A 13,879-nucleotide genomic window follows, 5' to 3' on the forward strand; every position below is an offset into this window, starting at 1 on the left:
TCTTTGTTTAAGTATGGTTTCTCCTATCAGGAGTTCCTAGGTTTCAGACCTGGACTCACCCAACGGGAGTGCCATAGTTTTGGTGTGTCTTTTTTCAGGTATCATGAAGATGAACGAGCTGGTTTATACAAATGATAAATCAACTACCTCTTAAGCATCATCATGAAAATGTGATAAGATTTCACCATTTGAACTTTTAGACATAGAGTTTTTAAAAGCCCTTCCTGAACACACATATTCCTCTCTGCTTTTGGAAAATGTCGTAAAAGAAACCTTTTCCAATACAAATGCAGAAAAACAGGTACACAAACCGAGCCACCACTATAGAAGAAGAATAAAAAAATTTCAACTCTATTAGGGCATGGACTTCCACATGTTCACACAGTACTTGCTCTGGGTTATTTTTTTTTGTTATTTTTTTTGTTTTTGTTTTTTTTGTTTGTTTTTGTTTTTTACTTTCTTTTTTTTACAAAAAACGTTTTGACATCTTTTTTTTTTTCTGGACATCTAATGACAATGCAAGTGAAAAACATCACATTGGGTAAGGAGTTTTGAAGGAGGTTCGAATGCAAGAGGGACTACTCTCTAACTTAAAAACAAACACAACACTATGAAGAGGGAGTGTGCATCTTTGAGAAATCTTTTTTCTTCAAAGTGAATGCACAAAATGAGGGGATTCACTACTGGCTCTTTCGCTTCACGGTAGAAGTGACCACTTGATGGCCACTTCGACATTGCTGCCCTGTTTGGGCTGCGATTCAGGCTTACAAATAAATTACATAATCTGAGGGAGTAGGAAAAAGGCTTATAAGAAGTTTCTATTCATTTGAAAGTTAAAGAATCCCCACCCCATTCAACTGTCTTTTCTTCCATCTTTCCTGCAGTGGAGTTTTATTTCAGTCTTACTCATGAAGGAGATGGTGTGGGGTAAGGCTTGCAGTCCTAGCGGCTGCTGTTCTTAATCGCTTCCTTTGCAGCGATAATCAGAGGAGTCAGGCTGGAGAGAGGCTTGGCTAATTTTAAAAATGGATGCTGCAAAAGGAAAAAAAAAAAAAAGAGGAATTACTAGAATTCTTTCCTCCAACAAGTATATTACTTTACACTTTCAAGGAGTCTTTTTTTTTCATTAAGATGTATTTTGTGGATCCAATTAAACATCATTTAAAAAATAGTGCCAGCTTTTGTCCTTCAGATGTTTTTGGTCTTCGGTGTCATGAAATCTTCTAGAAGCTGACTGGCAGAGCTAGAAATTCAGAGTAGCGGTCTTGTAAAATCTCGCTGTGTTTGCAAGTCTAACTTTCTGATTTTCTTAAATCGATGAATTTATCTGGAGCAGCCGTCATCCTTAAAAAAGTGTATTCTGTTGACCACTCAAGACCTTGACCCTGAAATCAATGGCCCGCTAACTGCTAAACCCAATAGTGTGTCTCCACCATTTCTTTTTTGGCCCCTCTGCAGTGCTTCAAACAAGTGAATATCCCTTTCTTCTTTGAGATGTTCTCTTTGGGGGCCTGTGACATTCTACTGTCTCGATTCTCTTCCACACACATGCTCACTGACTACTCCCTCCCTTTCTATCTTCCTCCCTGATTTCACTTCCTCTTCCCACCTCCCAGAACTTGACTCTCATCATCTTCTTTTTCTAATTTAATTCCTTGGAGAGCTCATTCCTTTTCATGGTTCCAACCTCTCATCAAGCTTTATGGACATGACTCCCAAATGTCCACTGTGTCACCTGATGTCTTTCCCGAATTCTGGTCCTATTTCTCCAATTGCCTGCTGGATATTTCCTTTTGAATGTCCTTCTGCCACCTTGAACTCAACATTTAAAAATGTATGTTCAAATCTACCAAACGGTACTCTTGTGTGATGTAAGTTACAGGGGCTTTGGAGTCAGAGCACCTAGGTTCAATCCTCTCCTTTGCTTATCACAATGGTTAAATGAGGTAAGTGACAGTTCCTCGTAAGCTACATTGAAGCCAATCAGTGTTAGCCACTGTAGTATTATCCTCTATCACTTCTGCTTTTGCTGAACTCTACCACTGGTTTGATATTCTGAGGTAGCTCACTTTTGTGTTCCTCTCCCTTATGTTCTACATGCAATCAGTTACCAAGTGCTTCCTTTTCAATGCCTTTTACAATTATCTCTTGCTTTCCCTAGGCCTAATCAACTTAATCCTAAATTATAACAATAACCCCCCTATCTTCCTGCCTCCATTTTTTCTATTGCTAATTCTTCTTGCATACCACAAGATTCATCTTCCTGAACAAACCTTTCATCAGGTGTGTCCCTCAGATATCTTCAGTGTTTCCCCACTGCCTACAGCCCCTACCCTTTAGCCTGGTGTTCAAGGCTCTCTACGTCCTGTCTCCTGCGGCTTTCCTTACTGGAACTCTTTACTTCAGCTACACCGTCTAGTTTCTGTTCCCTTGAACCCTGCCTACATGCCTTTGGTCATGCGATAATCCTTCCATCTGAAATTCCTTCCCCCTTTCCCCTCAAACTATCTAAAACTGATCTGTCTTTCAAGGCCCAGCCGAACTCTTTCCTTTTTGCAGACATTTTCTGAATGCCATAGCCCATAGAAGTACGTCTCTAATCAACCGTGACATTTACTGTTTAAACGGCCTCGGGTTGACTGAGTCGCTAAACAATCTTGCATTTTTTTCATGTTCCTAAGGAGACTGTGAACTTCTGAAGAGTAGGAATCATGCCTTTAACAGATTTGTATCACCCACTGCACTTAAGCCCTGCAAATAGGGAGTTGCTCCATAAAAATCCACTTACTTCTGTCTTCTCTCAAGCCTTCCAGTGGTGTGAATGCCATGTATCTCTCTCCTTTCTAACCTCTAAAATGGGCTAGAGTCAGAGAATGGAGTTATATGGACTTAAGGTGATATACAGATTACAGCCTATATGTGTAAAACGAGAAGATGCAACAAACAAAGTCTTCAGTTTTCTCAAAATATCATTTTGCATCAGAAATCTGACTGCTTCAGATAAAAGTATTGTTGGGGAAGGAATTAACTAGATAATTGATTCAATTACCTACATAACTGTATAGCTACCTTCAGAGAACCTGTATCTTCACTCATCCTTGGAAGAAGACATGATAGGAGTGTGTACCAGGATGTGTATGTCGGATGGTGGGAGGGGTGAAAAGATGTGGAAAAGAAGCATTCAAAAGTTCCAGTTTTTCATCTATAATTTGAGGCTGTATTAATGGGAGGATTAATAAAGGGCTATTTCAGATCTGACATTTTCGGGCCCCATGACAGCCTGTGAAACGCTCACAGGTAGCAGAGAAGACAAGGGGTAGCTTCCCCAATTCCTCCAAATTGGTGTATCCCAGATATGATTTGGGTTGGGATGGGATATTTTCGCGTGGGTGTGGCTGTCTCTGGAGGGAGTTCAGAAGCAACAGGAACTGTTTGTTGTTTGGCCTAAAACAGACTGACTCTATGGTTAATAACACTCTGCATGACCAAGAGTTATGCCTTTTGTTTAACTGGATTATGTGTTCAAAGTCAGGGAGAACAAGCAATCACTTTTCTTGGCAATTACAGATCTTTATCTTGTTCCCCAAGGAACAGTCAGTCCCCAGCAGTGAAGCTATATGTGTAATCCTGGGCATGCATTGCTTTATCAATATAAATGCATTTTTTCCCTCTAAATTGGTTTGTGTGGAAGAAAGTCAGACAATTCAGGGCTCAAATCCACGTTCTGCCACTCAATAGCTGTGTGAGTTCTAATTTCTACAATTGCAACGGGGATAATAACACCTATCCTAGAGAGTTGTAAGAATTAAGTGAGATAACGTTTGTAAAGAATTTGGTATAAGGTAGGTACTAGTTACCATCATGTATACTAATCCCTGAGAGCCATGAAAAGGACAAATGGTTACAGAGGCACTCACCACTGGATGGTACTCACCCAGGCAAGCAGGTGCCTGCCATTTGGCATCACAAGCAAAGGGGCTTTGACCAGTAAAGCATTAGAGTAGCAGATGCCATGGAAATAATTGCATAGTTATGTAGACAATTACCTCCGGCCAAGAGCACCTGCGTACAACATCCAGGGGCACAAGCAAAGTTTAGAACAAAACAGCAACACCAGAGGTTCACATTGTTATTTCCCTTGCAAAATAAGACTCCAGGAAGAATAAAAGAGAGTTACAGATTGAACTCCCAAGTTCTCAGAAGAAAGGCAACGTGCCAATCAATCACGTAACAGATGCATGCCTATACTTATGTGCCTGTGGTCTCAAATCAAATGGTTAGAGCCTAACTCGAGCTAGACCTCTTTTGATAGCTCTCTCTTACTGTCACACATTGACATGGAAAAGCTCAATATAATGACTCTCTCTTTGTAACTGTCCTGTTTCACTGTCACCTGTAAGAGCTCCTTGGCAGATCCTCGCCTATCCACATCCATCTCAAGACAGCGATTTAAAAAGTCACGGAATACAGCAGACAGTCTCTCAGGATTCTGGAGCTCTGGGGTTCCATTAGTGGCTATCAGATATAATGCCTATGGAAAAAAAAACATTAGAAAAATCTATTCAGCGTATATATGTTAGGATCACGAGCTGGCATACAAGACACAAATCCAGTTTCTTCTGGTTTATATCCTGGGTCTTAAAAATTCCATTTTAGAGAATGACACTGACATATACTGCGAAGTTTCTGTAACATTTAGAAATGGTTACTCTTGGCAGTAACGGACGTGACAGTGAGGTGCCCCACCCCCAAAAGCTTGGAAATAAGGTTATAAGGCTGTCCTATGAGAGTTAAGCCAGAAAAAAATCCATATATAATGAACGTGTGATTAACCACCTAGGAAATGAAACCAAGGAATCTGTGACTAAAGAGTTGAGGAAACACACACACACATCCAATCGTGTCGACCTAAGTATAACCTCTGGAAGGCACAGTTGCCAAGGTGATTGTAATTTACTGACTGTTTATCTTGATTGGAGAATATTTGTGAGCCGACCAGGGATGAACAGACTACATTATGCAATCAGAGAAGTACAGAGAATCAGAAGATGGCAGTGCCTGGATGAGAAGTAACCCTTGGGGCCCGAGGACTCGGGTACTTTTATCCTGTGGCAGATGTGTCCCTATAGATTTTAATTAGGTTCCCCATGAAAGTCTACCTATAATAAGAGAAAATATAAGAAAAGTTGACATTAATAATCCTGTATCCTACTGTAAAATAATAAGTTGCTAATATATCTCTGAGATCTTTGCTGTGGAAGGCCACCACTGAGAGATATCAACTCATGGTGTGCTGACAGAATCAAGGGCCCTGGCCTTCCAGGCTGAGAGCTGGACCCAGAACCATGGTTAATTCACAAAAGTAAACCCGTATTTCAAAGGCTCCGCAGCCATAAAAAGCTGGCCGTTCCTCATGCCTCCTCTAAGCAAACTATTCTAGAGCACTGAGTATGTATCAGGTATTAAACACTGGAGATCCAAAGATGAATAACAGAATGCCCTACTTTCAAAGATGACACAATTTAGTGAAACAGAGAGACTTATAGATAGCTACCATATAGTGAGACAAGAGCTAATAGAGAAACACAGAAAGTGCTAAGTCAATGTAAGGATGAAACAATTTACACCAGAGGTCAGAGAAAGCTTCACAGAGGAGCTTGGCATTTGAACAGGGTCTTGATGGCTAAATAGGAGTTTTCCTGCAGGTATTACCACCAGGGTTATGTTTGCCTATGTGACCAGACTCCTAACTATCATGAAGACATGCTCCCTCTTGAACTTGCTTGAACTTCGCAGCAAATTATCAGCCCCCTTTTCCACCGTGGCTCCTAATATTATTATCAAAAATATTTCTATCAGGGCTTCCCTGGTGGCGCAGTGGTTGAGAGTCCGCCTGACGATGCAGGGGACACGGGTTCGTGCCCCGGTCCGGGAAGATCCCACATGCCGCAGAGCGGCTGGGCCGGTGAGCCATGGCCGCTGAGCCTGCGCATCCGGAGCCTGTGCTCTGCAACGGGAGAGGCCACAGCAGTGAGAGGCCCACGTACCGCAAAAAAAAAAAAAAAAAAAATTAAAATAAATAAATATTTCTATCAAACTCCTTTCTCAGGCCAGTTTTCATCAGCTGGTGAGGACATCTCTCCTCCTTTCCAGAAACCTCCAGAGATGTACTTTAGAAAGGGTTAGAAAGGACCGTTTAATCCAGTGGCTGTCAACTTATAGCGGGCACCAGAATCACCTAGAGGGCTTGTTAAAACACAGATTTCCTGGGTCACCCCCCAGGGTTTCTGATTCAGTAAATCTGCAGAGGGGCCTGAGAATTTGCATTCTAACAAGTTCCCAGGTGATACTGAAGCTGCTGGTTTCAGGACCACACTTTGAGAACTGGTTTACTCCACCCAATTAAGCAATGGGCTTAATGATTGATGCCTGAGGCACCTGTCCTCACAAACCATTTTTGTTCCTGCATCAAAAGAAAATTGGTTACTGCAAATTACATTTGCTAACTCCTCCTAAAACTCTCTTATTTCAGCTGGCCACAATTCTGCCAAACTCTGCGTCCTTTGCTGGCTTTTTTCTGCCCTGTAGCCAAACCCAGTCCTAAACAAACACATCTCTTTTTTCCCTTTCCACTCTCCCTAAGTCTGTGCACATGCCATACTGTTTCATTTTCTCTCTTTTTCTTTTCACCATTCTTAGCTCAATACATTCTACTCCATATAATCTCGCCCCTCACAAGTACATACACATCTCTACCCAAGTCCTTCTCACCTCTCTTCAATCCACGTACTAAGAAAAAGGTTGACAGGAAACACCCCAACATGTTAACAGTGGTTCTCTCTGGGTGGTAGGATTATTAGTGACAACTTTTTAAAACATATTTCTCAATTTTCCAAATTTTCTACAATCAACGCGACTGCTTTTATTATTCTTAAAAACCCTCCAAAATTCTTTACAAAATAAAATCTAAAGAGCTGTACCATCCAATTTACACAACAATCTTCATCTATTTCTCTTTGTCCTCCTAGGATTAAACCTGCTTTTCATCAAGTACTACCCCTTAAGGGAAACAAAAACCCAGACGATTTCTTTTCCAACTATTGTTTTCGTTTTAATTGCAACAGTATTATTTCCAACTAATTTCTATTGCAAAGATCCACACTTTTAGTTATATTATGGCTAAATTGGCCTTTGTGGACTGGCCTGGGAACGTACTCACTATGCATAATGCCGTTTCTATGGGAAAATGCACTCTGAGTTCCAAATAGTTAACTTAAAAATGAACTTGTGTGTAAGCTGGGTCCTATCTTTGCAAAAAAGAAAATTGCTACTGACTGCCCTGCTAATGAGAGACAAAAACAGTTGTAGGCAACACAACAATCACAGCAAAAAGCATTTTCCTAGCAAAGTCAAGTCTTAGCTGAAGAAAGATCAAGGAAAATCAGTCTAGGCACGAGTTTATCACATTGTGGTTTTATCTGAGTTAGTGAAAACTCAAAGAAAATGGGCTGGCTGAGAAATTAGACTAGACTTATTTCACTTAGCATAATACCCAGCAAATCAGAAAAAGACAGATACCATATGATATCACTTACATGTGGGATCTCAAAAATAAAACAAATGAATGTATATAACAAAACAGAAACAGACTCACAGACACAGAGAACATACTAGTGGCTACCAGTAAGGAGAGGGAAGGGGAAGGGGCAAGATAGGGGTAGGGAGTTAAGAGGTACAAACTACTATGTATAAAGTAAATAAGCAACAAGGCTATATTGTACAGCACGGGGACTATAGCCAACCCTTTATAATAACTATAAATGGAGTACAAACGTTAAAAACCGTGAATCACTATGTTGTACAACTGAAACTTATATAATATCGTACATCAACTATACCTCAATAAAAAAAGAAATTAGACTAGAGATTTCCTTTACAGTTGGTTGCTCCTTGAGTAAGAAACCCAGATTCATACCTGACTTCTCCTCCTTCCTCAGCTGGAAACCTTCCCCTCCCCCAGCCTTCACTCTAGTCAGTCTAGTAGCTTCTGTTCATGCAACCTTTAGAAATGTCATTCATACCCATGCACTTTCCTCTACTCCCACTGTCTCTGCTAAAGGTTGGGCTTCCCTCAGACTGTTACGATAGCCTCCCAATAGGTTTTTTCTTACTCAAGCCTTTTTATTCTTCAGTCCATCTTCCTTAACAACCTATCTCATCTTTAATCTCATCGTGGCATCCATTTTTCTGCTCTAACACAATTTCTGGTGGCTCCCTATGGTCCACAGATGTGGTTTTCAAACTGGACTCTCCAAAATTCCCCTCAAGAGCAGCTAAGTGGGAAAAGAGGTGGGAGAGGGAGATGGATGTAGGGATTCTAGGACCCTGCACCCACCCATATGTGTTTCCATCAGAGAAGTACTTCTTTTTTCTTTATTTATGCATGCTTCCAGCAAGGTTTAATTTGAACCAAGGGATCAGTATAGTTGTTTGAAAACACAGGACGTAGTAAAGATTCCTTTGCATGGCATACGTAGTAAAGATTCCTTTGCATGGCATAGAAGGTCCTCCATGATTTGGTCCCGCCTCCCTTTCTAGTCCTCATCTGTTCTCTTCTCACCCTAGAGCCCTGCTTCCCCCAACTCCCCATACGTACACACATTGGCCAAAGCTCACATACTATTCATGCCAATTAGTTCATCATTCCCATAGTAAGAAATGCTCTTTTATATCTGCCTGAAATGCCGCTCCCTTAACTGCCTAGTAAACTTCTACTTGCCTTAAAATTTCTATTTCAAATGGCATCTCCTTTTTAAAGTCTTCTCCATTGCTCCCAGATGGATATGGTGAATAACCACCTCGATTTTCTGGGGACTGTCCTGGGTTTTACTGCTGAAGGTCCTATGTCCCTCAATGCCAAGCAAACTGGGATGGTGGTCACCATGCAGATAGAGTTAGTCCTTCCCTCCTTTAAGCTACTACAGCCCTTTGTTTATATGTCTGTTTTCACACTGTAGGGTGAATACTTGTTACTTGTTCACTGGTCTGTCTTCCTAGACTGTAAAGGTAGGAATTGTATCACAATCATCTCTGGATTTTATGGCAACTGGCTCAAAATAGGTGCTCAATAAATGTTTTTGTTGCTAAATGAAATGAGAGCCAAAATGTATAAATAAATCGAATTGAGCTGGGAATATGACAGACTTTACAAAGTATTAAAACTGAGAACCTAAAGTGAACTAGTAAACATAGAAGAAGATATACAGAGAATGACAAAAACACCCTTTCTGAGTTGAACAGGCTTGGACTGTGGGAACTTCTGACTACCCAGCTCCTCAGTGTGGGAGAAGGAAGAAAGCTACATGAGCAATGTAGGTAAGGGGATGACATCAAAGAGAGGGAAAGCTGGAGAAAGAGGTCCACAACATGGTAAACTGCTGTGGGCAAACCCACAGAGGAAGCGGAGACAATACGTCCTCTCTGGAACTTGAAACATAGCAACTTAGTCTTCTCTGACTGATCGTGAACAGAGAAGGAGCTCTTGATTTTTCTTCAGCTACATCATTAAACGAGGTCTGTTTAATTCTTAAGGTGAGGCAACATAGGCCCTGTGACCTTATTTATAATGTTAGACAGACAACCTTTGGCCAGAAAATGGTGTCTTTCTTCTTTGTGATACACACATTACCTAGAAGTTTCTGGTGTTCCGGAATTTTTAATAACTCTGTATCACTTGGCAATAACACACAAACTTTGCAGTTTTCTGCGGCCCCTGATGTGCGACTAAATTTACCTTAGTACTCAGAGAAAACGACTTTACCCAGTTGGAGGAATAATTCAATTTACCTTATTGTCAATTTCCTCGGTTAAAAAAGATCAAAGTGGTCATCTTCGAAGTTACCACATTTCTCCAAAGAAGTCCCAAAACAATCCATATGTACCCAATAAATTTTCATTAGGCGGTTTTGCAACTGGACTAACCATTTAATTAAAAAACTTCAGTTTGTGACTTCAGTTCATCTTAACAGTTTATAAAGTTTAGGTTAAGACATTAGAAGACAAACCAGGAGACTTAAACGGAAATGTGTTAGTAACCCTGAGAGGTCCCAGCACTGTTATAAAGACTCCCTTTACAAAGAGGAGAGGGTGTGGTGTGAACATTTCTTTCTAAGTTGAATATTTGGGACTCAAAACACATTTTCCCATGGAAATCGTGTTATACATGGTGAACAGGCTCTCAGCCTGGTCCGTAAAAATCTATTTAACAAACAATGTTGGGGCTTCCCTGGTGGCGCAGTGGTTAAGCATCTGCCTGCCAATGCAGGGTACACGGGTTTGAGCCCTGGTCTGGGAAGATCCCACATGCCGCAGATAAGGCCGTGCACCACGGCTACTGAGTCTGCGCTCTAGAGCCCGCAAGCCACAACTACTGAGCCCACATGCCACAACTACTGAAGCCCACGCGCCTAGAGCCCGTGCTCCGCAACAAGAGAAGCCACGGCAGTGAGAAGGCCGCGCACCACAACGAAGAGTAGCCCCCGCTCACTGCAACTAGAGAAAGCCTGCGTGCAGCCAAAAATAAAAATAAATAAAATAAATAAATTAAAAAACAAACAATGTAACTATAAGACAAAGGGCTATTCATCTATACCTTAATATCTGTATAAATACGGTTTTCATGGGAAATATTATTAGCTAGCATTTATTGAATGATTACTATTAGCTCACTTGATTCATACAACGACCCCCTGAGTTATACTTGATTATGATCCCCAACTGACAAATGAAGAAACTGAGGGAGGTAGGGTTAATATAATAATTTGCCCAACATCACACAACTAGCAATGAGGGAGTCAATATCTGAATCCAAGGACTGTGAGCCCAGAGTCCACACTCCTGACCACTGCGCAGCCTCACCTCACAGTGTTCCCAGCCTCTGAGGTAGGAATTCTCGTAAGCAGAGGCAGACAAGGTCTCTTCAAGAGATGAGGCACACTGAGCATGCACAACTCTATCTCTACCTCTACCAGAGGAAATGGACCCCCTGGATGTCAACTGTTTTCCCACTTACTTCAAAATGGGGAACAAAAGGCAGGTGCCCAGTTAGGCTTCATATTGTATTCACCAGTGTCTGTATATATGTTGGGAGTTCATAAGCAGTGTGTCCTCTGGTTGTTGCCTGTAACCTACTGCTGTCCTGGTTCCTTTCTTATTTTGGAATTTTCAACTACCTTTGAGTGTTTTATGGGAGAGATTTGGCAATGAGTGACTTGACATCTTAAGACTTAGTTTACTCATGACCTGGGATTTCAGAGGTTAAAGGCCAGAGTGTATTACTGCCTCTGATGTGTTTATGGATTTCATGAAAAGCCCTGACATTTCTTTCTAAGAAGAGAGTAAATGGGGCCAAATCTACAAAAAAGGAAATTGCTATATTATAGCTACGATTGTAGTCCCTATTTTTTTTTTTTTTTTTTTTTGCGGTACGCGGGCCTCTCACTGCTGCGGCCCCTCCCGTTGCGGAGCACAGGCTCCGGACGCGCAGGCTCAGCGGCCATGGCTCACGGGCCCAGCCGCTCCGCGGCATGTGGGATCTTCCCAGACCGGGGCACGAACCCGTGTCCCCTGCATCGGCAGGCGGACCCTCAACCACTGCGCCACCAGGGAAGCCCGTAGTCCCTATTTTGACTTATTCAACCCAACGGTTCAGTGTGATAACTGAATAAGCACTGTGGTCTAACTTAGTTCCCTACTTGTCTTGCATAGTAGCTCTCATCTGTCACCAAATTCTTCACAGGCGTAGGGAGCTCCGCTGCTGTTGCTGAGCCTATTACAGATCTATTCCCTTATAGCTTGATGGTAAAGGTAATTAGGTACCTCTGACTGATTAGGTCTTGGCTTAGCTTTAGACTGCTCCTTTCAAGTGTAAGAAACTGGCCACTGTGCTTCCCTGGTGGTGCAGTGGTTAAGAATCTGCCTGCCGAATGTACAGTGGAAAAAGGACAGCCTCTTCAATAAGTGGTGCTGGGAAAACTGGACAGGTACATGTAAAAGAATGAAATTAGAACACTCCCTAACACCATACACAAAAATAAGCTCAAAATGGATTAAAGACCTAAATATAAGGCCAGAAACTATCAAACTATTAGAGGAAAACATAGGCAGAACACTCTATGACATAAATCACAGCAAGATTCTTTCTGACCCACCCCCTAGAGTAATGGAAATAAAAACAAAAATAAACAAATGGGACCTAATGAAACTTCAAAGCTTTGGCACAGCAAAGGAAACCATAAACAAGACCAAAAGACAACCCTCAGAATGGGAGAAAATATTTGCAAATGAAGCAACCGACAAAGGATTAATCTCCAAAATTTACAAGCAGCTCATGCAGCTCAACAACAAAAAAACAAACAACCCAATCCAAAAATGGGCAGAAGACCTAAATAGACATTTCTCCAAAGAAGATATACAGACTGCCAACAAACACATGAAAGAATGCTCAACATCATTAATCATTAGGGAAATGCAAATCAAAACTACAATGAGATATCATCTCACACCAGTCAGAATGGCCATCATCAAAAAATCTAGAAACAATAAATGCTGGAGAGGGTGTGGAGAAAAGGGAACCCTCTTGCACTGCTGGTGGGAATGTGAATTGGTTCAGCCACTATGGAGAACAGTATGGAGGTTCCTTAAAAAACTACAAATAGAACTACCATATGACCCAGCAATCCCACTACTGGGCATATACCCTGAGAAAACCGAAATTCAAAAAGAGTCATGTACCAAAATGTTCATCGCAGCTCTATTTACAATAGCCCGGAGATGGAAACAACCTAAGTGCCCATCATCGGATGAATGGATAAAGAAGATGTGGCACATATATACAATGGAATATTACTCAGCCATAAAAAGAAACGAAATTGAGCTATTTGTAATGAGGTGGATAGACCTAGAGTCTGTCATACACAGTGAAGTAAGTCAGAAAGAAAGAGACAAATACAGTATGCTAACACATATATATGGAATTTAAGGAAAAAAAATGTCATGAAGAACCTAGGGGTAAGGCAGGAATAAAGACGCAGACCTCCTAGAGAACGGACTTGAGGTTATGGGGAGGGGGAAGGGTGAGCTGTGATGGGGCGAGAGAGAGTCATGGACATACATATACACACTAACAAACGTAGTAAGGTAGATAGCTAGTGGGAAGCAGCTGCATGGCACAGGGATATTGGCTCGGTGCTTTGTGACAGCCTGGAGGGGTGGGATAGGGAGGGTGGGAGGGAGGGAGACGCAAGAGGGAAGAGATATGGGAACATATGTATATGTATAACTGATTCACTTTGTTATAAAGCAGAAACTAACACACCATTGTAAAGTAATTATACCCCAATAAAGATGTTAAAAAAAAAAAAAAGAATCTGCCTGCCAATGCAGGGGACATGGGTTCGAGCCCTGGCCCGGGAAGATCCCACATGCCACGGAGCAACTAAGCCCGTGTGCCACAATTACTGAGCCTGTGCTCTAGAGCCTGCGAGCCACAACTACTGAGCCCACGTGCCACAACTACTGAGCCTGTGCTCTAGAGCCCGCGAGAACTACTGAAGCCCGTGAGCCACAACTACTGAGCCCACGTGCTACAACTACTGAAGCTCATGCGCCTAGAGCCCGTGTTCTGCAACAAGAGAAGCCACAACAATGAGAAGCCCACGCACCACAACGAAGAGCAGCCCCTGCTGGCTGCAACTAGAGAAAGCCCGCGCACAGCAAAGCAGACCCAACACGGCCAAAAAATAAATAAATTTATTTTTAAAAAAACAAAAAAAAACTGGCCACTGCCAGAAAATAAAGACCAGATGAGTCTGATAATGTA

At 41.8% G+C, this 13,879-nt stretch overlaps 1 protein-coding gene across 1 annotated transcript in view; it reads right to left on the minus strand.

Annotated features, from left to right (window-relative positions):
* Positions 1 to 942: 942 nt before the first annotated feature.
* Positions 943 to 13,879, minus strand: part of PAK3 (p21 (RAC1) activated kinase 3) — a 110,491-nt gene continuing 97,554 nt past the window's right edge. Inside the window, exons 16-17 of the mRNA XM_060138073.1 lie at positions 4,394 to 4,531; positions 943 to 1,032 (exon numbers count right to left, since the gene is read on the minus strand). Coding sequence (XP_059994056.1) covers positions 943 to 1,032; positions 4,394 to 4,531 — 228 coding nt within the window. The remainder of the gene's footprint in view (positions 1,033 to 4,393; positions 4,532 to 13,879) is intronic.

This window comes from Lagenorhynchus albirostris, chromosome X, assembly GCF_949774975.1.
Source record: "Lagenorhynchus albirostris chromosome X, mLagAlb1.1, whole genome shotgun sequence".
NCBI classification, from domain to species: Eukaryota; Metazoa; Chordata; class Mammalia; order Artiodactyla; family Delphinidae; genus Lagenorhynchus; species Lagenorhynchus albirostris.